This window comes from Solea solea, chromosome 10, assembly GCF_958295425.1.
Source record: "Solea solea chromosome 10, fSolSol10.1, whole genome shotgun sequence".
Taxonomy (NCBI): domain Eukaryota; kingdom Metazoa; phylum Chordata; class Actinopteri; order Pleuronectiformes; family Soleidae; genus Solea; species Solea solea.
The window spans coordinates 2,010,522-2,036,516 of NC_081143.1; the positions used below are offsets into that span (position 1 = coordinate 2,010,522).

At 43.8% G+C, this 25,995-nt stretch overlaps 1 protein-coding gene across 2 annotated transcripts; it reads left to right on the top strand.

The window, feature by feature from the left end:
- Positions 1–144: 144 nt before the first annotated feature.
- On the top strand, positions 145–24,237 carry LOC131467241 (CSC1-like protein 2). Of its 2 annotated transcripts, XM_058641036.1 has the most exons (23): positions 145–346; positions 4,677–4,897; positions 14,196–14,275; positions 15,103–15,193; positions 15,297–15,334; positions 15,470–15,612; positions 16,182–16,233; positions 16,599–16,707; positions 16,792–16,862; positions 16,949–17,029; positions 17,163–17,286; positions 17,613–17,746; positions 18,097–18,234; positions 18,320–18,473; positions 18,592–18,698; positions 18,975–19,061; positions 19,142–19,207; positions 19,368–19,530; positions 20,429–20,534; positions 21,217–21,384; positions 21,547–21,662; positions 21,815–21,898; positions 22,197–24,237. In XM_058641036.1, exons 2-23 carry the CDS (start codon positions 4,730–4,732, stop codon positions 22,380–22,382), a joined length of 2,466 nt encoding a protein of 821 aa, XP_058497019.1. In that variant the 5' UTR covers positions 145–346; positions 4,677–4,729; the 3' UTR covers positions 22,383–24,237. The 2 variants fall into 2 exon arrangements, with proteins under 2 accessions (XP_058497019.1, XP_058497020.1); XM_058641037.1 differs by lacking the exons at positions 145–346; positions 4,677–4,897 and adding an exon at positions 13,810–14,069.
- Positions 24,238–25,995: the final 1,758 nt, after the last annotated feature.

The following is a 25,995-nucleotide window of genomic DNA, read 5'->3' on the forward strand; positions in this document are numbered from 1 at the left end:
TTTCAGTTCACGTAGATTTGACATCATTTATTTATTTACTTCCACAACAGTGCAGGTTTGTTTTGGCGCCCCCTACCGCATCCCCCCCTCCTCCTCCACCCCACCCCCCCTCCTCCTCCTCCTCCTCCTCCTGTGTTTCTATAATCGGACGCCGCATCCATTTTGACACCGACAGCCGGCGGAGCAGCAGCGGACTGAGCGGAGGTTCGTTCACGGTCCACGGCCTCGGAGCTCGTGTTTCCTCGGGACTGACGGAGCTCGTGCTCCTGTGATGGCGCTGCGGCGGCAGGACGCGGGCGGGGCGACAGTGTGAGGCTCGGTGCTTTCATCGGGGAAGGATCTGCAGGTACCGGCTTTATTCTAATTAGGTTTGTTGATTATGGGCTTTATTCTGTGGCTTCACGCGGCTTTGTCTGAGCCGCTGAGGACAGAGACAGGCCGCTGCTGCTGCTCCGCCGGTACCGGTACCAGCATCCATCAAGGCGACATAGGGGTGGGGGGGGGGGGGTGTTTATGTAATGTGTGCGTAGAGGACACACGGAGCCGTCCGTCTGTCCTCTGTCTGTCTGTCCCCCGCGGCTCCGCCTCTGATGCTCTGTGTTCGGCCTGAGGTCTGAGTGACTGCAGGTGCGACATCATCATCATCTTCATCATCAATATAAGACCAGTGACATCATTTAAAGGTCCAGTGTGTAAAATCATTTTTAATAAGTTTAAAGTCACATTTATTTCAGCTATACAGAGGCGGCCATTTTTGGCTAACATGTTTTTACAGTAGCAACAAATCAGGTTTGTGACGAGCTGTAGGTGGCGCTGTTCACATCCATAGATGTATGTAAGCAGCAGTTTATGAAGCAGACAGAGAGACAATAAACACTGAGTACAGTCGTGGACAAGCTGACACGAGCTAACGACCACTAACACTGGGTAATGACAGCTAACACTGGCTAAAGACTGCTAACACTGGCTAATGACAGCTAACACTGGGTAATGATAGCTAACGACCACTAACACTGACAAACGACTGCTAACGATGGCTAAAGACTGCTAACACTGGCGAAAGACCGCTAACACTGGCTAATGACAGCTAACAGGAGAACATGTGACCATCTTTGATGGTGAGGTCAGAGGTGAATGATTCATCACTTCACCACACTAACATCTACATTCACTGTCCACAGTTAAGGGGAAGCTTAAGGGAAACATGACTTACAGTGATTGTTGTGTTTTTACTTTTCTTATTGATGTAAAGTCAGGAACACAACGTTCATGTTTAGTGCAGTGACACAAAGTGACCACACAAGGCAGCAGTGGACTTTGGTGTGGGAGAGTGAGTGTTTTACAAAAGTCTGTTTAACAGTGACAGGAAGATGTGATCATGTGACCAAGATTTTATTTACTGAGTCTTTTGTGAAGTGGTTAAAATCTGTCATGTCAGGCTGGTGCTCAGCAGCAGGGGGCGCTCTCTGTCAGCACTGAGCTGTGTGACGTTCAAATGAAACGTTTTCATGGTTTAAAGGTGTTGTTGTTTTTACTGTAACACACACACACTGATATCAGGGAACACACACACACACACGCATGCTGTTATCTCACTCACACACACACACACACACACACAGTTAAGTAATATTCAGATATTAAATAAAGTCTTAATACAAATCAAATCTAACTCAGCAATGATGCTGACAATGTGACATTAACTAGTTCATGTTATCAAAGTGAAGTTAACCAAAGTTAACTAACTCATTTAAAGAAGACTATTGTAAGCATACATACTGTGCCTTTAACTCACAGCAATGTTACTGTGTGTGTGTGTGTGTGTGTGTGTGTGTGTGTGCTCCAGGTACAACTCATGTTGTAGGGTTACAATGAGGTCAGGGTTAGCACAGGGGACATGTCCCCGTCCTCCACTGTAGTAGGATCCTGGTGACATGTCCCCGTCCTCCACTGTAAAATACAAATAAAATACGATACAATCACGATACAAAAAAAATAGAATTAAAAATTAAAAGAAATTAAAGACATTGCAATACACAATGAGCCAAACTACAATATACAGGATCCTGGTGACATGTCCCCCATCCTCAACTGTAGCAGGAGCCTGGGGACACATCCCCGGCCCCCATGTAGCAGGAGCCCGGGGACACGTCCCCGTCCTGATGGGAGTAATCTACTGACGTGCGCAAGTGGATTTCATGAATACCGATGTCACGTTAGTTTCGGTCTTTAAACCATGGATTTGTAAATGAATGTCAAAACCAACAATAGTGAATACAGTAAACTGAAAAGTATAATGACGTCATTACAGGTTAAAATGATCAATTTAATGGTTCATTTAATTGACCGTGAATATTAGTTTATATGTGTTGTTACAGGAATGATGTTGTTTTCTTGGACGCTATTTGCTTGATTTTCTGTTCACTGATATACTGCATGCTAATAACAGTCACAGAACTGAGGGATTTTATATATTATTGTCCAAATAATGACAACATTAAGTACTTTTATGACGATTTAAAAACAATTCCATTAAATATTAACCATGAATATGATTTTTGGTCTAATTTCTATGCTTTGTATTTTGGTTTAAATTTCAAAGTTCACATTTCTGTTTTTGTATGTGATTTACAAATAAAGCTAACTTATCATTATAATTACAATGTATGGTAAATATAAATAAAATATTAAAATAAAGTCAGGCCAGAAAACCTGCAGACTCACGATCATATTATTAGGAACAATAACAACGTGTTGAAAGTAGTTACTTTTAACTCCAGATTCTGTCACTCCAATTCATGTGTTCATCACATTTATCAGTAACCATGAACAGACGGACAACAGTGACGATAAGACATCAGTGGTGAAGTGAGCGCAGGTCTCAATGCATCACACCTTCATCTGCCCTGTGTTCACACTGTGATGTCAGTATGAATCCACACAGCAGCTCATTAATACATCGATAATAAGTTTGAAAATAAATATTAATGAGCTATGACTAACTCAAACCTGTTTTGTCGTAATATTTTAAAAAATGTAAAAGAAAATCCCTCATTGCCTTCATTTATTCACATTTCTTATGAAGTTTTCACATCGTACGGTTCCCTGACAGTAGCCGTTCCAGAGACGCCACATGACCACGCTTTGCTGTGCTCGTACACCGCTGTGCCGTCACTCTGAGAAATAAAAATATTGAAGATAAAGATCTATACATGCCTATGTTCATGGGCCACATCAATATTGTTTGTTGCAGTACTACGAGTGGCCACCATGACAACATTGTCTTCAAGGCAGAGGGGGCGGTGCTCTATCCAGTTCTTATAATACATCCTTGGGTCCCACTCAAAGCTGGACTGTTTCTCAATATCCATACTTGTCTGTACTTGTCTGTACTTGTGAAAACGTCATCAGCCTCAGTCCAAGTTCTGTTCCAATTCTCAAGTACGCGAGCAACCGGGTATGAGCAGTTCTCATACCAGGAAGTGTTTACAGTACAGTGTCAGTGGTTTTTGTTTTTACAGTACATTGTCAGTGGGTTGTTTGTACAGTGTTAGTGTTTTTTACAGTGGTTTTACAAGACGTTGTCAGTAGGGTTTTTTTTACAGGAGAGTGTTTTTTATATAGTACAGTAGCAGTGTTTATTATAGCACAGTAGCAGTGTTTTTTACAGTACAGTGGCAGTGTTTTTACTGTACAGTTTCAGTGCTTTAACAGTACACTGTCTGTTTTTACAGTTCAGGTTCCCTGCTTTAACAGTACAGTGTCAGTGTTTTTACACTACAGTGTCAGTGTTTTTTACAGTACAGTGTCAGTTTTTTTTTACAGTACAGTGTTTCCTACAGTACATTGTCAGCGTTGTTTATAGTACTGTGTCAGTGGTTTTTACAGTACAGTGCTTTAAGAGTACAGTGTCAGTGTTTTTTTTTACAGTACACTGTCTGTTTTTACTGTACAGTTTCAGTGCTTTAACAGTACACTGTCTGTTTTTACAGTTCAGGTTCCCTGCTTTAACAGTACAGTCTCAGTGTTTTTACACTACAGTGTCAGTTTTTTTTACAGTACAGTGTTTCCTACAGTACATTGTCAGCGTTGTTTATAGTACTGTGTCAGTGGTTTTTACAGTACAGTGCTTTAAGAGTACAGTGTCAGTGTTTTTTTTACAGTACACTGTCTGTTTTTACAGTACAGGTTCAGTGCTTTAATAGTACAGTGTCAGTGTTTTTACACTACAGTGTCAGTCTTTTTTACAGTGCAGTGTTTTTTACAGTACAGTGTCAGCGTTGTTTATAGTACTGTTTCAGTGTTTTTTTACAGTTTCAGTGTTGTTTACAGTACAGTGTCAGTGGTTTTTACAGTAAACTGTCAGTGTTTTTACAGTACACTGTCAGTGTTTTTACAGTACAGTGTTAGTTTTTTGGTACAGTGTCAGTGTTTTTTTAACAGTACAGTGGCAGTGTGTTTTTACAGTGCAGTGTTTTATATAGTACAGTGTCAGTGTTATTTACAGTACTGTATAGTGTCTTTTTTACAGTACAGTTTCAGTGTTTTTTACAGTACAGTGTTTTCATGTTTTATTATTATTTGTCAGTTGTGTTTGTAGTATTTCTTTACAAATACCCTGTAAAACATGAACACTGTTGATTGAAATGTCGTCACATGTTCATGTCCTCCACCAGGTTCTCTTTGAAGATGTGGAAGGGAGCACTTGCTTAGAGTGCTGATCGTTACCATGGCAACACTAAGCAACAGCCAGGCATGTGGTGGTCTGGACAACTGCTCGTTTCACAGCAAGTCCACAGAATATTGTTACTCGGCACGGATCCGCAGCACAGTGCTGCAGGGGCTGCCGTTTGGAGGAGTTCCCACTGTCCTGGCCCTCGACTTCATGTGCTTTCTGGTGAGTCAGCAAAACACAGAGTCAGCAAGAAACTGAGTCAGCAAAACACTGAGTCATCAAGAAACTGAGTCAGCAAAAAACTGAGGCATCAAAACAGTGAGTCAGCTAGAAACTGAGTCAGCAAAACAGTGAGTCAACAAGAAACTGAGTCAGCAAGACACAGAGTCAGCAAAACACTGAGTCGTCAAGAAACTGAGTCAGCAAAACACTGAGTCAACAAGAAACTGAGTCAGCAAGACACAGAGTCAGCAAAACACTGAGTCGTCAAGAAACTGAGTCAGCAAGAAACTGAGTCAGCAAGACACAGAGTCCGCACAACACTGAGTCAACAAGAAACTGAGTCAGCAAAACACTGAGTGAGCAAAACAGTGAGTCAACAAGAAACAGAGTCAGCAAAACAGTGAGTCAACAAGAAACTGAGTCAGCAAAACAGTGAGTCAACAAAAAACTGAGGCATCTAAACACAGTCAGCAAGAAACTCAGTCAGCAAAACACTGAGTCATCAAGAAACTCAGTCAGCAAAACACTGAGTCAGCAAAACACTGAGGCATCAAAACACTGAGTCAGCAAAACACTGAGTCGTCAAGAAACTGAGTCAGCAAAACAGCGAGTCAACAAAAAACTGAGGCATCAAAACACTGAGTCAGCAAGAAACTGAGTCAGCAAAACACTGAGTCATCAAAACAGTCAGCAAGAAACTCAGTCAGCAAAACACTGAGTCATCAAGAAACTCAGTCAGCAAAACAGTCAGCAAGAAACTGAGTCAGTAAAACACTGAGTGAGCAAAACAGTGAGTCAACAAGACACAGAGTCATCAAGAAACTGAGTCAGCAAAACACTGAGACATCAAGAAACTGAGTCAGTAAAACGCTGAGTGAGCAAAACAGTGAGTCAGCAAAAAACTGAGGCAGCAAAACACAGTCAGCCAAACACTGAGTCAGCAAAACAGTCAGCCAAACACTGAGACATCAAAACACTGAGTCATCAAGAAACTGAGTCAGCAAAACACTGAGTCAGCAAAACACTGAGGCATCAAAACACTGAGTCAGCAAAACACTGAGTCGTCAAGAAACTGAGTAAGAAATACACTGAGTCATCAAGAAACTCAGTCAGCAAAACACTGAGTCAGCAAAACACTGAGGCATCAAAACACTGAGTCAGCAAAACACTGAGGCATCAAAACACTGAGTCAGCAAAACACTGAGTCATCAAGAAACTGAGTCAGCAAAACACTGAGTCATCAAAACAGTCAGCAAGAAACTCAGTCAGCAAAACACTGAGTCATCAAGAAACTCAGTCAGCAAAACAGTCAGCAAGAAACTGAGTCATCAAGAAACTGAGTCAGTAAAACACTGAGTGAGCAAAACAGTGAGTCAACAAGACACAGAGTCATCAAGAAACTGAGTCAGCAAAACACTGAGACATCAAGACACAGTCAGCAAAACACTGAGTCGTCAAGAAACTGAGTCAACAAGAAACCTAGTCAGCAAAAAACTGAGGCAGCAAAACACTGAGTAAGCAAAACACTGAGTCGTCAAGAAACTGAGTAAGAAAAACATCGAGTCATCAAGAAATTGAGTCAGCAAAACAGCGAGTCAACAAGAAACTGAGTCAACAAGACACAGTCATCAAGAAACTGAGTCAGCAAAACACTGAGTCAACAAAACACTGAGGCATCAAAACACTGAGTCATCAAGAAACTGAGTCAGTAAAACACTGAGTGAGCAAAACAGTGAGTCAACAAGACACAGTCAGCAAAACACTGAGTCAACAAGACACTGAGTCAGCAAAAAACTGAGTCCCCAAAACAGTGAGTCGTCAAGAAACGGAGTCAGCAAAACAGTGAGTCAACAAGAAACTGAGTCAGCAAAACACTGAGTCATCAAGAAACTGAGTAAGAAAAACATTGAGTCAGCAAAACAGCAATTTAACAAGAAACTGAGTCGGCAAAACAGCGGGTCAACAAGAAACTGAGTCAACAAGAAACTGAGGCATCAAAACACTGACATCAAAACACTGAGTCAACAAAACACTGAGGCATCAAAACATTGAGTCAGTAAAACACTGAGTCCCCAAAACAATTCAATTCAATTCAATTTTATTTGTATAGCGCCAAATCATAACATACATTATCTCAAGGCACTGTACATAGACAACATCAAGGAGAGCAGAGAACCCCAACAGTTCACACAATGAGCAAACACTAGGCATCAGTGGAGAGAAAAAACTCCCTCTTAACAGGAAGAAATCTCTGGCAGAACCAGACTCAGAAATGTGCAGTCATCTGCCTCGACCGGTTGGGGTGAAAGGAAAATCGGGGACAGAGGAGAGGTGGAGGACAGAAAGGGGGGAGAGAAAGGACAAGAGGGAGATGAGGTAGAGACAGAAGAGAGAGAGAGACCAGGAGCAGTATCTGTAACTGTATCAAGTTACAAGTTCATACAGTTAATGATATCGACTTTTTAATTATAGCACAATAATAATGGTGATGATGTGGGTAGCCTCAGAAACTGGATCTTGGTCCCGCAACCTGCATGATGAGAATACAGAGAGAGAGAGAGGGAAGGAAGGAAATACACAAACTAGGGAGAGAAAGAGACAAGGTTAATGACATATAAATAGTCATAATCATATCCTGAGTGTGAGAGAGTGAATGTGCGTGCACCACAGGAAAATCCCCCAGCAGTCTAGGTCTATAGCAGCATAACTAAGAGCTGGTCCAGGTTTCCCTGAACCAGCTCTAACTATAAGCTTTATCAAAAAGGAAAGTTTTAAGTTTAACTTTAAATACAGAGAGAGGCTCCGCCTCCCGAACTGTCATTGGGAGCTGGTTCCACAGGAGAGGAGGAGCCTGGTAACTGAAGGCTCTGCCTCCCATTCTGCTCTTGAAGACTCTGGGAACCACAAGTAAGCCTGTATTTTGTGACCTAAGCGGTCTATTAGGGTGATAAGGTAAGACTAGGTCTTTCAGGTATGAAGGGGCCTGACCATTAAGTGCTTTGTACATGAGGAGGAGGATTTTAAATTGAATTCTAAACTGTGGGTGGAGCCAGTGTAGAGAAGCTAACACTGGAGTTATATGGTCTCTCTTTCTAGTTCCTGTCAGAACTCGTGCTGCAGCATTTTGAATGAACTGAAGGGTTCTAACAGACTTGTTGGAACATCCTGATAATAAGGAGTTACAGTAATCTAATCTAGATGTAACAAAAGCATGAACTAGTTTTTCAGCATCCTGTAAAGACAGAATGTTTCTAATTTTCATAATGTTCCGCAGGTGGAAGAAGGCTGTTCTGGAAATGAGTTTTATGTGTGAATCAAATGACATTTCCTGGTCAAAAGTAACTCCAAGGTTCCTCACAGTGGAACTGGAAGCCATGGTGATGTCATCTAAAGTGACAATGTGCTCAGAAAGTTTTTCTCTGAGGTGTTTAGGGCCGAGTATAAAAGTTTAAAAGTAGAAAGTTACAGGTCATCCAGGACTTAATGTCTCTGAGACATCCCTGGAGTTGAACAACCTGATTTATTTCATCCGGCCTCATTGATAAATATAGCTGTGTGTCATCTGCATAACAACGAAAGTGTATGTTGTGCTTTCTAATAATGTTCCCTAGAGGAAGCATATATAAGGTAAAAAGTATAGGCCCAAGCACTGAGCCTTGTGGAACTCCACAATTAACTTTAGTTTGTAGTGAGGCTTTATCATTAACATGAACAAACTGGAATCTATCAGATAAGTATGATTTAAACCAGCAGAGGGCAGCACCTGTGATACCAAGAGTCTGCTCCAATCTCTGCAGTAGAATATTATGATCAATGGTGTCAAATGCAGCACTAAGATCCAACAGGACAAGTAAAGAAACTAGACCATTATCTGAGGCCAAGAGAAGATCGTTACTAACTTTAACTAGTGCTGTTTCTGTGCTATGGTTTAATCTAAAACCTGACTGAAAATCTTCAAACAGGCCATTAATGTGCAAATATTCACATCATTGATTAGCAACTACTTTTTCTAAGATTTTAGAAACAAAGGGAAGATTAGATATAGGTCGGTAATTAGCTAAATTATCTGGGTCAAGGGTCGCTTTTTTGAGAAGGGGTTTAATAACTGCTATTTTAAACGTTTGGGGCACATATCCAGTTAATAAGGATAGATTAATTTGAGTTAATATAGAGCTGTTAATTAAAGGAAAGACATCTTTAAACAGTTTGGTGGGGATAGGATCTAACTGACAGGTTGATGGCTTAGATGATGAAACTAATGATGTTAACTCAGGGAGATCTATAGAGGAGAAACTGTCTAACTGTGCACCTGGTGCTTCTAAAGCTCTTGTGCTAAAAGATGAGTCAGTCCCAATATGAGGGAGGAGATGATCAATATTTATTCTAATTGATGTTATTTTATTCACAAAAAAGTTGATAAAGTCATCACTGCTCAGTGTTAAAGGAATAGATGGTTCAGTGGAGCTGTGGCTCTGTGTCAGCCTGGCTACAGTGCTGAAAAGAAATCTATGATTATTCTTATTTTCTTCAATTAGAGAAGAATAATAGGCCACTATAGCTTTGTGTAGGGCTTTTTTGTAAGCTACAAAACCATCTTTCCAGGCTATATAAAATTCCTCTAGGTTATTGGAACGCCATTTTCTTTCTAATCTACGTAACGTCTGTTTAAGAGCACGAGTATTGGAGTTAAACCATGGTGCTCGTCTCATCTGATTCACCACCTTCTTTTTCAGAGGGGCAACACAATCTAATGTAGTACGCAGTGAGGCTGCTGTACTATCAACAAGGTTATCTATGAGGGCGGGAGTAAAATCACTAAAGGTACCTTCAGATGTACTGACATATGGCACCGAGTTAAATAAAGGTTGCACTGTCTCTTTGAATGTATTCATATTATTATCAGACAGTATTTCTTATTTATGTTATTGTAGTTCATTATTGTACAATTAAATGTGAGTAAATAATGATCAGTAAGGAGAGGGTTTTGAGGAACTATGTTTAAGTTATCAATATCAATACCATAAGTTAAAACAAGATCGAGGGTGTGATAAAGGCAATGAGTTGGTTTATTAACGTGTTGAATAAAACCTATTGATTCCAACAGCGAGTTAAATGCGCAGCTAAGACTATCACGGTCAACATCTACATGGATGTTGAAATCCCCTACAATTATGATTTTATCTGTCTTAAGCACTAACTCAGATAAGAACTCAGAGAACTCTGACAGGAACTCTGAATAAGGTGCAGGTGGACGATAAACTGTGACTATCATAACTGGTTTTTGTGATTTCCAACTAGGATGAGCTAGATTAAGAATAAGGCTTTCAAACGATGAATATCCTGGTTTGGGTTTGGGATTGATTAATAATCTAGTATTAAAAATGGCTGCTACACCTCCTCCTCGGCCTGAGCTTCTAGGAATATGGGTATTAGCATGAGTGGGTGGAGTTGACTCATTTAGACTAACGTAATCTTCTTCATGTAACCAAGTTTCAGTTACACAGAATAAATCAATACAATTGTCAGAAATTAGATCATTTATTAAAACAGATTTTGAGGAGAGAGACCTAATATTTAATAGTCCACATTTAAAAGTGGTATTATTTGACTCTATTTTATTGTTAGTATTAATCTTTATTAAGTTAGAATGTCTAACTCCTCTTCTGTTTGTTATTGATTTATTTACTTTAGTTTTTACTTTAGTAGGTCGAGGGACAGACACAGTCTCTATAGGGTTTTTAATTGGTGACTGCTTGAAAAGAAGCACAGAGAAGCATGGAAGACTGCAACTCTGTGTCCTGGTCTCAACTCTGGTTTGTCATGGGTTTCTAATAAAATGCCCTAAGCTGCTAGATAAGAGAGCTGCTCCATCCAAAGTAGGATGGACGCCGTCTCTCTTCATGAGACCAGGTTTCCCCCAAGAAGTTTTGCCAGTTATCTAAAAACCCAATGTTGTTTTCTGGACACCACCTCGACAGCCAGCGATTGAATGACGACATGCGGCTATACATGTCATCACTGGTCACATTGGGCAAAGGACCAGAGAAAATTACGTTGTCCGACATAGATTGTGCGTACCTACACACGGACTTAACATTAACTTTCGTGACCTCCGATTGGCGTAATCGGGTGTCATTACTGCCGACGTGAATAATAACTTTACTGAATTTACGTTTATCTGTAGCCAGCAGTTTCAGATAAGATTCTATGTCGCCCGCTCTGGCCCCGGGAAAACACCTGACTGTGGTCGCTGGCGTCGCTATTTTCACGTTCCTCAGGATGGAGTCACCAATCACCAGAGTTGGTTTCTCAGTCTGTGTGGTGCTGAGAGGGGAAAACTTGTTTGAGGTGTGAACAGGTTGGTGGTGGACAGGACTCTTAGGCTTAACACTACGCCTCTTACTGCGGACAGTCACCCAGCTGCCCTGTTTGTCTCCCGGCTGCACAGGAGCTGCTGAGGGAGCTAATGCTATGTGGTCCGCACCGACTACTGGGGACTGGCTAACTGATTTAGCTTCTATGGTGCGGAGCCGAGTTTCTACTTCACTAAGCCTCGCCTCCACCCTAGCCAGTAAGCTACATTTTTTACAAGTACTGTTATCGCTAAAGGAGGCAGAGGAGTAGCTAAACATGTGGCACACAACACAGGAGAGAGAAGGAGAAGGAGAGGGAGAGAGAGAAGCCATCGCTGCTAAGCTAACTTTACGCTAGCAGAGAGAGAAACACCGTACGTGATCTACGTAAACGATAGAGTTTGAGCAAAAGTAGTGGGTGAAAATATTAGTCTTAGTACTAGTATTAGTAATAAAAACGAGTGTTTGTTCAGTTAGAACAGTCGATCGTTCCAGTAGATAGAAAACCGCAGAGAGCGCAGAAGACACACAGCGTAACACCAGTGGAAGCACAGGAAGTGACACAATACGTTACCGCACCGGAAAAGCTGATCCTGAATCTGATGTCAAGAAACTGAGTCAGCAAAACACTGAGTCAAGACAGAGAGTCAGCAAAACACTGAGTCAACAAGAAACGGAGTCAGTAAAACAGAGTCAGCAAAAAACTGAGGCATCAAAACACTGAGTCATCAAGAAACTGAGTCAGCAAAAAATTGAGGCATCAAAACACTGAGACATCAAAACATTGAGTCAACAAAACACTGAGTCATCAACAAACTGAGTCAGTAAAACACTGAGTCATCAAGAAACTAAGTCATTAAAACACTGAGTGAGCAAAACAGTGAGTCAACAAGAAACTGAGTCAGCAAAACACTGAGACATCAAAACACTGAGTCATCAAGAAACTGAGTCAGCAAAACACTGAGTCAACAAGACACAGTCAGCAAAACACTGAGTCGTCAAGAAACTGAGTCAACAAGAAACTGAGTCAGCAAAACAGTGAGTCGTCAAGCAACTGAGTGATCAAGAAACTGAGTCAGCAAAAAACTGAGTCAGCAGAACACTGAGTCATCAAGAAACTAAGTCAGTAAAACACTGAGTGAGCAAAACAGTGAGTCAACAAGAAACTGAGTCAGCAAAACCCTGAGTCAGCAAAACCCTGAGTCAACAAGACACAGAGTCAGCAAAACACTGAGTCGTCCAGAAACTGAGTCAGCAAAAAACTGAGTCATCAAAACACAGTCAGCAAGAAACTGAGCCAACAAAACACTGAGTCAGCAATAAACGGAGTCATCAAAACACAGTCAGCAAGAAACTGAGTCATCAAGAAACTGAGTCAGCAAAACACTGAGACATCAAACACTGAGTCAGCAGGAAACTGAGCCAATAAAACACTGAGTCAGCAAAACACTGAGACATCCAAACACTGAGTCAGCAGGAAACTGAGCCAACAAAACACTGAGTCATCAAGAAACTGAGTCAGCAAAACACTGAGTCATCAAGAAACTGAGTCAGGAAAACACAGTCAGCAAGAAACTGAGTCAGCAAAACACTGAGTCATCAAGAAACTGAGTCAGGAAAACACAGTCAGCAAGAAACTCAGTCAGCAAAACACTGAGTCAACAAAACACTGAGTCAGCAAGAAACTCAGTCAGCAAAACACAGTCAGCAAAACACTGAGTCAGCAAAACACTGAGTCAACAAAACACTGAGTCATCAAGAAACTGAGTCAGTAAAACACTGAGTCATCAAGAAACTAAGTCATTAAAACACTGAGTGAGCAAAACAGTGAGTCAACAAGAAACTGAGTCAGCAAAACACTGAGACATCAAAACACTGAGTCATCAAGAAACTGAGTCAGCAAAACACTGAGTCAACAAGACACAGTCAGCAAAACACTGAGTCGTCAAGAAACTGAGTCAACAAGAAACTGAGTCAGCAAAACAGTGAGTCGTCAAGAAACGGAGTCAGCAAAACAGTGAGTCAACAAGAAACTGAGCGATCAAGAAACTGAGTCAGCAAAAAACTGAGTCAACAAGACACAGAGTCAGCAAAACACTGAGTCGTCCAGAAACTGAGTCAGCAAAAAACTGAGTCATCAAAACACAGTCAGCAAGAAACTGAGCCAACAAAACACTGAGTCAGCAATAAACGGAGTCATCAAAACACAGTCAGCAAGAAACTGAGCCAACAAAACAGTGAGTCAACAAGAAACTGAGTCAGCAAAACACTGAGTCAACAAGACACAGAGTCAGCAAAACACTGAGTCGTCCAGAAACTGAGTCAGCAAAAAACTGAGTCATCAAAACACAGTCAGCAAGAAACTGAGCCAACAAAACACTGAGTCAGCAATAAACGGAGTCATCAAAACACAGTCAGCAAGAAACTGAGCCAACAAAACACTGAGTCATCAAGAAACTGAGTCAGCAAAACACTGAGTCATCAAGAAACTGAGTCAGGAAAACACAGTCAGCAAGAAACTCAGTCAGCAAAACACTGAGTCAGCAAAACACTGAGTCATCAAGAAACTGAGTCAGGAAAACACAGTAAGCAAGAAACTCAGTCAGCAAAACACTGAGTCAACAAAACACTGAGTCAGCAAGAAACTCAGTCAGCAAAACACAGTCAGCAAAACACAGTCAGCAAAACACTGAGTCAGCAAAACACTAAGACATCAAGACACTGAGTCATCAAGAAACTCAGTCAGCAAAACAAGAGTTCACAGACAGTGAGTCAGCAGAACCTGCTGTGACACAGATCTTACAGATGCATTGACAACAGTAAGTGAGTCAGCAGATATAAGTCCTTTTGCATTGTGGGAGCTGCACTATGATGTTCAGACACAGAACTGTTTCCATGGTGACCATGCTGTGTATGTGACCTCTGACCTCCTCTTTCTTCTCCAGGTGTTGCTCTTTGTCTTTTCCATTCTGCGTAAAGTAGCGTGGGATTATGGACGTTTGGCTCTTGTCACCGACGCAGACAGGTAAACACACATGACCCCTACACCAGAGATAACGACCTTTACATCTGCAGTGTGAATATAAACTATGGAGCTAATGCTAAGCTAACTACTCTCCTGGAGCTAATGCTAAGCTAACCATACTGAAGTTCAGTCTCATGATGTCATTTTGAAAATGTTAGGCCCCTCCTCTCTGCCCTGTGATTGGTTCGTCACAATGTCTTCTTCTTCAGGTGGTGATGTTTGTGTAGGGTTAGGGTCATGTGACCTGAAGGGCAAATATACACTGATGAGAAAACATTGTGTTTGGCACTAATCACCCTCCATACGTGATACAACTGACCTGTGTGTGTGTGTGGGGACCAGAATGAGGTGTGTGTCTGTGTGCGTGCCTCTGTGTGTGAACTGTTGTGATGCTAACACACCTGTCTTCATCAGTCAGAGGAGGGACAGAGTGAACTATGAGCCAGTGAAAAGGTAACAGTCTGTCTGTCTGTGTCCATGTGTCCTAACACTGTGACGTGCTAGCTTGCGTGTTAGCTAACCTGACGGATGTCCAGTGTCCATCTGTGGACACGTGTCAAGTGTGTGATGTGATAAACGTGTTCAGGGTGAAGACTGTGGACATTGAGAGCTTGGTCATCAGCATCATTATCTTTAGAACATCACCTGAGGACACCTGAGGACACCTGGACTGAAACAGGACTTTGTTGGTGTTAGTGTTTGTTTAACTTCCTGTTAGCTTCCTCTGTGTTTGGTGTCTTGTGTGGGAGGAGCTAACCAGTCAGATGCAGAGGTCACAGTGACCACATGCTAACACTTAGCTAATGACTTCCTGTTTATATCTTCAGTGTTGGATCAGCGATGCATTCAGAGGCTCCTGAGCGTTACGAGCGTCTGACGTCCGTGTCCAGCTCACTGGACTTTGACCAGAGAGACAACGTAAGTGTGTGTGTGTGTGTGTGTGTGTGTGTGTGTGTGTGTCTGTGTGTTTCTCATCTGAAGCTCCGCCCACTCACCTGTATGAATTGTCTTTTACCTGCAGGGCTTCTGCTCGTGGCTGACGGCCATTTTCAGAATAAAGTGAGTATTAAAGGTTCAGTCTGTAATGTTTCCTCACTTCTTCTTGTGTAATAAAACAAGATGCCCCCTGGTGGCAGGTTAAAGAGCTGTATGTTTTGAGTCATTAGTTGTTCTGTTGACTCCGTCCTCCTGCAGGGATGAAGAGATCAGAGAGAAATGTGGCGAGGACGCCATCCACTACCTGTCCTTCCAGCGCCATATCATCGGCCTGCTCGTGGTCGTCGGTGTCCTCTCTGTTGGAATCGTCCTCCCCGTCAACCTCTCTGGAGACCTGCTGGGTAAGAACGACTGCAGCGCACCTGTAGAGGTCGCTGGTTTCTGACCTTGACCTCTTGACCCCTAAGGTCTCCTCTCACCATCTTCATGCCTTTGTCTCGTTGGTCGTAGTCAGAATTATCAGTACAGATGTGTTTCTAAGCCAAGGAGACACTGGACCTCCATCTGATGAAGGTAACGTCTGTGTGTGTGTGTGTGTGTGTGTGTGTGTGTGTGTGTGTGTGCTTCAGTAGTATCAGGAGAACGAGGCTCAGCAGGTAGAAAAGCCTCAGTGTAGAGAGTTGAGTCTGTTACGTTCTCGCGTACACACCTGACCTTCCTTGTGCCCTCTAACTAAGAGTGGGTGTGGCCACAAACGGCGCACACGTTTGATTAAATATGTAGAATACGCCTGTCAGCGCCCCCTGCTGTTTAGAACCAGCTTATGTGTCAGTACCTCATACAACCACACTCCAAAAAACCTCAACTATTCCTTTAAGGGCATCATGTCTTTAGCTCCCCTTTGACCTTTGACCTGTGACTGTAGATGATCAGAAACTAAGCCATTTTTGGCTGTTTTTTTTTCTTCTAGAAAACAACGCCTACAGCTTTGGACGAACGACGATCGCTAACCTGAAGTCTGAGTGAGTGTTAGCCTAGCTTTGCGGGGGAAGTGTTAGCCTAGCTTAGCAGGGGGAAGTGTTAGCCTAGCTTAGCAGGAGGAAGTGTTAACCTAACTTAGCAGGGGAAGTGTTAGCCTAGCTTAGCACAAAGACTGAGATCAGGGGGGAGTGTTAGCCTACCTCCAGCAGGGGGAATCGTTAGCCTAGCTTAGCATGAGGAAGAGTTAGCCTAGCTCATCAGGGTGAAGTGTTAGCCTAGCTTAGCACAAAGCATGGAGATGTGTTAGCCTAGCTCCAGCAGGGGGGCGTGTTAGCCTAACTTAGCATGGGGAAGTGTTAGCCTAGCTCAGCAGCTCAGAGTTTTCTTGTTGTTTTCTTTTCTTCAGGACTAAACTGTTGTGGATCCACACCACGTTCGCCTACATGTATCTGCTGCTCACTGTCTACAGCATGAGGAGACACACGTCCAAGATGCACTACAAAGAGGATGACCTGGTAACAAACACAGAGCTCTGGACACATGAGTCCATTAAAGGGATATTCTGTGTTTGTTCATCTCTGTTGTTTTTTGTCTGGCAGGTGAAACGAACTTTATTCATCAACGGAATCTCCAAATACGCCGAGGAGACACAGATCAAAGAGCACTTTGAGTGAGTGTCCTCACACTGTCTCTGTCCTAACCGTCTCTGTCCCCTATGTCTCTTTCCTCACTGTCTCTGTCCTCTGGTGTCTTCAGACAGGCCTATGAGAACTGCACGGTGCTGGAGGCGAGAATCTGTTATAACGTGGCCAAACTCATGGCTCTCAATGCTGAGAGGTGAGACATGCCCCCACTGCCATGGCCTGGTGCATGCTGGGAAACAGAGTCACGCCCAGTGTGACATCATCACCTCTGGTCTTCATTCACAACTCAGTTTGTGTGTGTGTGTGTGTGTGTGTGTGTGTCACAGGAAGAAGACAGAGCGTAGTAAGAAGTTCTTCACTGACCTGATGTCAAAGGAACACGTTCCCACGATGATCAACCCCAAACCCTGTGGACATCTTTGCTGCTGCACCATCACTGGCTGTGAGGAGGTGAAGCTCCACCCCACACTCTGCTCAATCTTAAGCTCCGCCCCACACTCAAATAAACATACTCATCAGCTTTTATTTTAGCAATTTCACTTTGTAAAAGTATAAAATCTGCTCGATCAGCCTGAAACTTTAGCATGGCTGCTAACATGCTAACTCTCTGTGTATTCAGCCTCAGATTAACTTTTGCACTGATGCTAACATGCTAACTCTCTGTGTGATTAGCCTCAGTTAATGCTAACATGTTAACTCTTTGTGTGTTTAGCCTCAAATAATGCTAACTCTGTGTGTTTAGCCTCAGATAATGCTAACATGCTAACCTTGTGCAGGAGGAGGCGGTCAGCTTCTACACTAAGAGAGAGGCGAAGCTCAAGGAGGAGTACAGGAAGGAGAAGGAGAAGGTTCACACCAAACCTCTGGGCATGGCCTTTGTCACCTTCCAGAATGAGGCAATGACTGCTAGGTGAGCCACGCCCCTGACCCCGCCCCTATGCTAACCTTGTTTCTGGCAGAAGTCTGTGGCCCTTTCTCAATACTCAAGTATGCAAGGATGTATACATACATACATACATACATGTACATATTATATTTAAATACAGATACAATGACCGTGCGACTTTAATATAAATCTAAAATTCAAAGTTAAAATAAATAAAACAATAATATACAAACTTTCAAACTGTCAGGTCAAAACATTTACATTAAAAACAAAATAACACGTCAACAAATCTATGGATCACACCAAGCATCTAATGACTCCTCCTCTGTGTGACTCCACCCCTCTGTGTAACTCCGCCCCTCTGTGACCCACAGTATTCTGAAGGACTTTAACGCGTGTCAGGTTCAGGGTTGTCGCTGTCGCCAGGAGCCACGTTCCTCTCAGTTCAGCGAGGTTCTTCACGTCCACAGCTGGAGCGTTTCTTACGCGCCCGACCCACAGAACGTCCGCTGGTACGTCCACAAACTCCGCCCACCTGAAACCAGACTTTAAACCCTTTTAGATCAGCTCACACTGTGTCCTGCTGTGTTCCTGCAGGGAGCATCTGTCCCTGGGCGGAGTCAGGTGGTGGATCCGCTGCTTTATCATCAACTGCATCCTCTTCATTCTGCTCTTCTTCCTCACCACACCTGCCATCATCATCTCCACCATGGACAAGTTCAACGTCACCAAACCTGTGGAGTATCTGAACGTGAGAGAGCTCAGCCACTGTGTGTCCACTATGTGTCCACTTCAGGTCATGGTGGGTCTCGTAGAGGACTTACTGACCCGTCTCTCTCTCTCTCTCTCTCTGACTCGTCCTCTCCCAGAATCCCATTGTCACTCAGTTCTTCCCGACTCTGCTGCTCTGGGCCTTTTCTGCTCTGCTGCCGACCATCGTCTATTACTCCGCCTTCTTTGAGGCTCACTGGACCAGGTATGTGTGCTGCTCCTCCCCCTCCTGTTACTGCTCCTCCTCCTGGTCCCTGTCTTTATTTCCCTCTGACTTATTGATTTTTTTTTGTTTCTCAATATTTCATAAAATATTTAAATATATGAAATCTGTCTTACTCCAATAATCAAAGTGAAATGAGCTCAAATTCTCAAATTCACACCTTCACTCTCAACATTAACATTAATCAACATAATTTCATTGTGACATTTTGTCCCTTGGTCTGACCCTGGTCTGACCCCTGTGTTGCGCCCCCTGCAGGTCAGGAGAAAACAGGACAACGATGCATAAATGTTACACCTTCTTGATCTTCATGGTGCTGCTGCTGCCGTCGCTGGGACTGAGCAGGTGATCACATCCACTGTGCTGACCTTTGACCTCTGCTGACCTCTGCTGACCTCACTCTAACGTCTGATGTTTGTTTTCAGTCTGGACGTTTTCTTCCGCTGGCTCTTTGACAGGAAGTTCCTGGCTGATGGGACACTCAGATTTGAGTGAGTCCATGAAATCATTTCAATTTATCTTTTTTAACATTTCACATTTTCTTCAACGCAGTAGTACAATTTTATTTAGTGCAATAAAAATCATTTTAATGGACTTCTATAAATAATGTTAAACTGTTTCCTACCATGTTCTCTCTGTCGCCCCCTTCAGGTGCGTCTTCCTACCAGATAACGGAGCTTTCTTTGTCAACTACGTCATCGCGTCAGCGTTCATCGGGAACGCCATGGACCTGCTGCGGATTCCCGGTCTGCTCATGTACATGATCCGTCTGTGCCTGGCTCGCTCAGCCGCAGACCGCCGCAACGTCAAGAGGGTGAGGTCACATGACACGCATGTCCATCGTTGCCCATCATTGTCTTGTGTCCAATCGTTGTCTCATCTCATCATTGTCCATTGTTGTCTTGTGTCCATCGTTGTCTCATGTCCATCATTGTCCATTGTTGTCTCGTGTCCATCGTTGTCTCGTCTCATCATTGTCCCTCGTTGTCTCGTGTCCATCGTTGTCTCATCATTGTCCATCGTTGTCTCTTGTCCATTGTTTTCTTATGTCCATCGTTGTCTCGTGTCCATCGCTGTACATTGTTGTCTCGCGTCCATCGCTGTCCATTGTTGTCTCGTGTCCATCGCTGTTTATCGTTGTCTCGTGTCCATCGCTGTCCATCGTTGTCCATTGTTGTTTCGTGTCCATCGTTGTCCATTGTTGTCTTGTGTCCATCGTTGTCTAGTGTCCATTGTTGTCTCGTGTCCGTCGTTGTCTCGTGTCCATCATTGTCTAGGGTCCATTGTTGTCTGGTGTCCATCTTTGTCTGGTGTTCTTCATGGTTCGGTTCAGTTTGGGACAGTAAAGTCTGGGTCAGGCTTGTGGGTAGTCAGAGTGTGGGCGGGGCCTGATGGACACAACGACAACAATACGTCAGCTCTTTCCTTCAGTTTGTCTCGAAAAGACAAAGTCAGTCTTTGGACAGACTGTGGACATTTGTCTCCACCTCCCTGGGATATTAACACCCAGAGTTTTTCTGTCGCCCAATCAGCTGACTGTTGTGGGTGGAGCCAGTAACGAACAGTTGGAGTAGGTTATTTTGGTTCTATTCCTGATGGAAACTGAACTGAACCAAACTGAACCGCTTATTTGCTGTTGTACTCACTCTGTTGGCCTCATGGGGGCGCTGCTGCGACTGTATGCTGACGTAACACTGGTGTCGTCCCTCCAGCACCAGGCCTACGAGTTCCAGTTTGGAGCAGCATACGCTTGGATCATGAACGTGTTCACAGTGGTGATGGCGTACAGCATCACCTGTCCCATCATCGTCCCCTTCGGTCAGTTTCCACCACACTGCTCCCCCTACTGGTGCAGTTACACAGGGTTAGCACTGATCACTCAAGTCTCCACAAACAGTCAGTTCAGTCTTCACAGAGTCCAGAGCATCAGGTATGGACTGTAGTAAAGACCTCAGTACTGAGACGTGTGTGGACGTGTGTGGACAAACCGCTCTGCTGTCCATATTTATGCTCCTTTTATTTTAAATTCATCTGGATTTTTTTGATTTACAACAAACTTCAACGATGTCATTTTATCACATGAAAAAATGTTTGATGGACACGAACGAGGAGACATGACCGAGGAGACACGAACGACATGACAAGGACGACATGACACGAACGACATGACAAGGAAGACATGACACGAACAAGGTGAAAACATGACGAGGTGAACACATGACAAGGTGAAAACATGACGAGGTGAACACATGACAAAGTGAAAACATGACGAGGTGAACACATGACGAGGTGAACACATGACGAGGTGAAAACATGACGAGGTGAAAACATGACGAGGTGAACACATGACGAGGTGAACACATGCCCTGTCAGTCATGCTTTGAGTGTGATCATTTTGAAGATGTTCTGTCTTAATCTTTGTAAAGACAGTGTCAGTACCAGTTTGGACCTGTAGAGGTGTCGGTGCAGGTGTATTAAGTCACATGCTGGTCCTGCGCAGGTCTGATGTACATGCTGCTCAAACACCTGGTGGACAGATACAACATGTACTACGCTTATCTGCCGTCCAAACTGGACAAGAAGATCCACTCCAGCGCTGTCACTCAGGTGGTGGCTGCACCGATCCTCTGCCTCTTCTGGTTGCTGTTCTTCTCCACCGTCCGCACAGGTACGTCTCCATAGAGCCATCGAGTCTCTATGTCCTCATGATGTCCTCATGAATCCACCTCAAAATTAATCTTAATAAAGTCAATTTCAGTCCAATTTTTATTATTTCAGACAAGACAAAATGATTGGACAAAGATTTGAAGGATGTTTTTAACACTCACAGGTTTCAAGACGCCGTACTCGATGTTCACTCTGGTGGTTCTGATCGTGACCATCGTGGTCTGTCTGTCCCACGTCTGCTTCGGATACTTCAAGTACCTCAGCGCTCACAACTACAAGGTCAACAAAGCATGAAAGATTGTCTACGTATAGAGGACGTTGTCTCACTCTGTGTCTGTCTCACTCTGTCTTACTCTGTGTCTGTCTTATTCTGTGTCACTGTGTCTGTCTCGCTCTCTGTCTCACTTTGTCTGTCTTACTCTGTGTCACAGATTGATACAAAGGACAGTGACGTGGACACGGTGGAGAACGGACGTCCGACTCGTCCCTCGTCCTCACCCTCCACCAAGTCTCAGGTAAGTAGATGAAAGTGACTGTACTTCATTGCCAAAGTCTTGTTAGCTTTGGTTAACGGTTACCCAGTAAACCCAGTTATGTTGTTAACTTGCTTAACTAGTTAAACCGCTTAAGTAAAGTTTAAGTGTTTCTTAACTTACACTAAATGTACACAGTAAGAACCAATGACGAAGCTCAGTCTTGATTGTGTGTTGTGTTAACCTGCTGTTTACCTGCTGGTTACCTGCTGGTTACCTGCTGGTTACCTGCTGGTTAACTCTGATGTGTTTCTGTGTGCTCCGCCTCCTCCTCCTGCAGCAGCAGCAGCAGATGTACATCGCTCAGGTTCTCCAGGACCCAAACTCCGACGAGCCGGGCAGTGGCGGCGAGGACGACTGCGCGTCGTCTCAGGACGACGAGATGCTGAACGGAGGGACCGGCATCAACGAGGCGGATTTCCAGTCAGGGGAGGACAGTCTGATCGCCAACGAGGTCCACCAGTAGCTGGACCACAGAGAGTGGGCGGAGCTAATCGAGTGTCTGGACATTTGGAAAAGAAACCATCTTTGCACATGCAGACTGACCACTGTGAGCTCCGCCTACTCTCCGCTCAAAGACTTGACCCTGACCTTGGACACCAACGCTGTGTCACCGTCGTCCAGTCCCACACATCTGTCCCTCCTGTCCCTCCTGTCCCTCACTGTACATAACCACAAAGCCAAACCTCATCATCTTTAGTGTCCTCTGTGGTGGTGGACGGTGGGGTTTGACGTTTCTGTGCCGGTTCTCGTACTCGTGTCTTGATTCCTCGTCCCATCGTGGGTCATCTTTGGACCCAGGGGTCAAAGGTCAAACCAATGTCGCCACCCCCCTCCGGTTAGCAAAGCGCTAAATAATTCAGCAGGCTGTTGTTGTGGTAGAAGCAGTTCCCTCTTCACCCTGTCCTCTGTTTCCATGGAAACATCACCTGGACGTTTCTGAATCACTCTTCATGACCTCTTCATGACCTCTAGAGACGGTGGATAATAATTCACACGTTCATGGCAGAAACTGGTGTCACAGCTCTGATGCTCCTGTTGTTGATTTGCTGAGCTTTTACTGCATGAGGTTTCAATTTGAACATGTGGGAGCACGACGTGTGCCACAGTCACAGCAGCAGCTTCAGATTCAGCTTTAGCTCCAGCAGCTTCAGCCTCAGCAACTTCAGTAGCTTCAGCAACTTCAGCTTCAGCCTCAGCAACTTCAGCAGCTTCAGCAGCTCCAGCAGCTCCAGCAGCTTCAGCAGCTTCAGTAGCTTTAGCTTCAGACTCAGCAACTTCAGCAGCTCCAGCAGCTTCAGCTTCAGCCTCAGCAGCTTCAGCAGCTCCAGCAGCTCCAGCAGCTCCAGCAGCTTCAGCAGCTCTAGCAGCTTCAGCAGCTCCAGCAGCTTCAGCTTCTTCCAGTCTAGGACCAGAATCAAAACACCTGAATTTCCTTAAATCAGCTGACAGACGGAACGTTTGTGTCTGTGGACGTTTTTATTCTCCAGAACTTTGTGAAGACTACACAATGTGGGACAAGTGCAGTGTTTTTTGACAGGGGGCGCTCTATGCTGTTTTTGTTCGCGCGCGCGTGTGTGGACACACGGCTGGACTATGAAAGCGTTTGGTCACAGCGCCACACGCTGGAGAACCTGCAGTGTTCATGTCCTGATGTTTGTTTGTTGGTTTCCTCTACACCTCAGAGATACTGCTTCCGGATTGGATGCACACGATGGTGATGAGGTCTGTGACTTGGCAACTTTCAACTCTGATTGTTTTCTGTCTGATGATGTCATCAGTGTTTGATCTTTCAAGATTCTGTCTGCTTCTGGTTCCCATTGTTCTGGTTCAGATTGTTCTGGTTCAGATGTGAATTTAGGGTTGAGAGCTGCTGCGTTCACTGACTGTAGGAAAAATAAGCGTGATATTTTTGTAACCTGAAGAGTTTGATGCTGTGACAATGTTTTTTAAACTGTGTGTGTGTGTCTGTGTCTGAGTGTATGTGTATGTGTGTGTGTGAGAGAGAGAGTGTGTGTGTGTGTGTGTGTGTGTGTGTGTGTGAGAGTGAGTGAGTGTCTGTGTGTGTGAGAGTGTTTGTGAGTGTGTGTGTGTGTGAGAGAGTGTTTGTGAGTGTGTGTGTGTGAGAGAGAGAGTGTTGAGTGTGTCAGAGAGTGTGTGTGTGAGAGAGAGAGTGTTGAGTGTGTGAGAGAGTGTGTGTGTAAATAAAAATCTGCTTCTCACTCAGCTTTAATTTATTGCTGTGTCATTTAATTATTTTCTTGTATTTGAAACATTTGTCTTATTTATGTTATTGATGAATAAAAATGGCTTCATCCAAATGTTTCATTTCTTCTTCTTTACGTGTGTTGGAGGTGGAATGAGTGTTGTAACAGGTGGAACAGGTGTTGTTACAGGTGGGACAGGTGTTGCTACAGGTGTTACCAGTGGAACAGGTGTTGTTACATGTGGAACAGGTGTTGTTACAGGTGGAGAAGGTGTTGTTACATGTGGTACAGGTGTTGTTACAGGTGGAACAGGTTTTGTTACAGGTGGGACAGGTGTTGCTACAGGTGTTACCGGTGGAACAGGTGTTGTTACATGTGGAACAAATGCTACCGGTGGAACAGGCGTTGTTACAGGTGGGACAGGTGTTGCTACAGGTGTTACCGGTGGAAAAGATGCTACAGGTGGAACAGGTGTTACCAGTGGAACAAGTGTTGTTACAGACGGAACAGGTGTTATGTGTGGAACAGATGTTGTTACATGTGGAACAGGTGTTACTGGTGGAACACATGTTGTTACATGTGGAACATACATTGTTACAGGTGGAACAGGTGTTGTTACATGTGGAACAGGTGTTGTTACAGGTGGGACAGGTGTTGCTACAGGTGTTACCGGTGAAACATGTGTTACCAGTGGAACAGGTGTTGTTACAGGTGAAATTGGTGTTGTTACATATGGAACAGGTGTTGTTACAGGTTGAACAGGTGTTGTTACAGGTGGGACAGGTGTTGCTACAGGTGTTACAGGTGAAACATGTGTTACCAGTGGAACAGGTGTTGTTACAGGTGAAATTGGTGTTGTTACATATGGAACAGGTGTTGTTACAGGTGGAACAGGTGTTGTTACAGGTGGGACAGGTGTTGCTACAGGTGTTACCGGTGAAACATGTGTTACCAGTGGAACAGGTGTTGTTACAGGTGGGACAGGTGTTGTTACAGGTGGAACAGGTGTTGTTACAGGTGGAACAGGTGTTGTTGGAGGCACCTCAAAGCGCTGTATTGGACTCGTGCTCACTGAGGATTATCTACAGGTGTCTCTGTTGGCTGTTCCTTCTACAAGGATCACTCTCCGTTTGTTTCAAACTGGAGAAAGAGCTGAAGCTGTTCGGTAAGTTTTACAGTGGGTTCTGATCGGTGGGTCTGGTATTAATGTAATGGAGGTGGCTGAGGAGCAGGACAGGACAGTAGGTGGCCGAGGAGCAGGACAGAAGGTGGTCTCTGGTCGAGGTCTCTGCTCGAAAATTGCACACTCATAATGAAATGATTATATCTCTGAAACCACAACGTATATTTCAATACTTTGGGTGTCATAGTAAAGGGAACACTTGTGGGATTTGTTAAGATGTGTAAATATAAGTACATAAGTTACTGGTGGAGAGTAAATGAAGATGGCAGACAAAACAATGTAAAAGAATTCCACCTGTCCACCTGAAAAAAACAAACTATTTCAGGATCAGTATGTGTGTGGAATGATGCAGCTGCAGCTCTAAACTCAATCAAATCAAAGTACAACATGTGAACATCATCTTTGCAAAGTTTGACTTTGATCAAACGAAGCAAAACAAAATGAGAGGGTTTTAGTACAGAAAGTAGAGACGAGGTCTCATTTGGCACATTTTAGAAACATCTGTGCTATTTGTATTTTCACTTTTATATCACAATTAGTGTTCAATAAGACACTTTATTGCCTCGAATCAAAGTTCCTTCAGACTTTAATATATTTTACATTCCAAAAACGAACACCAGATGGCTCCAATGAGCTGGGTCTCTCTTTGCTGGCCTGCATCTCAGCGAGGGATGGGTCTACATGAATGG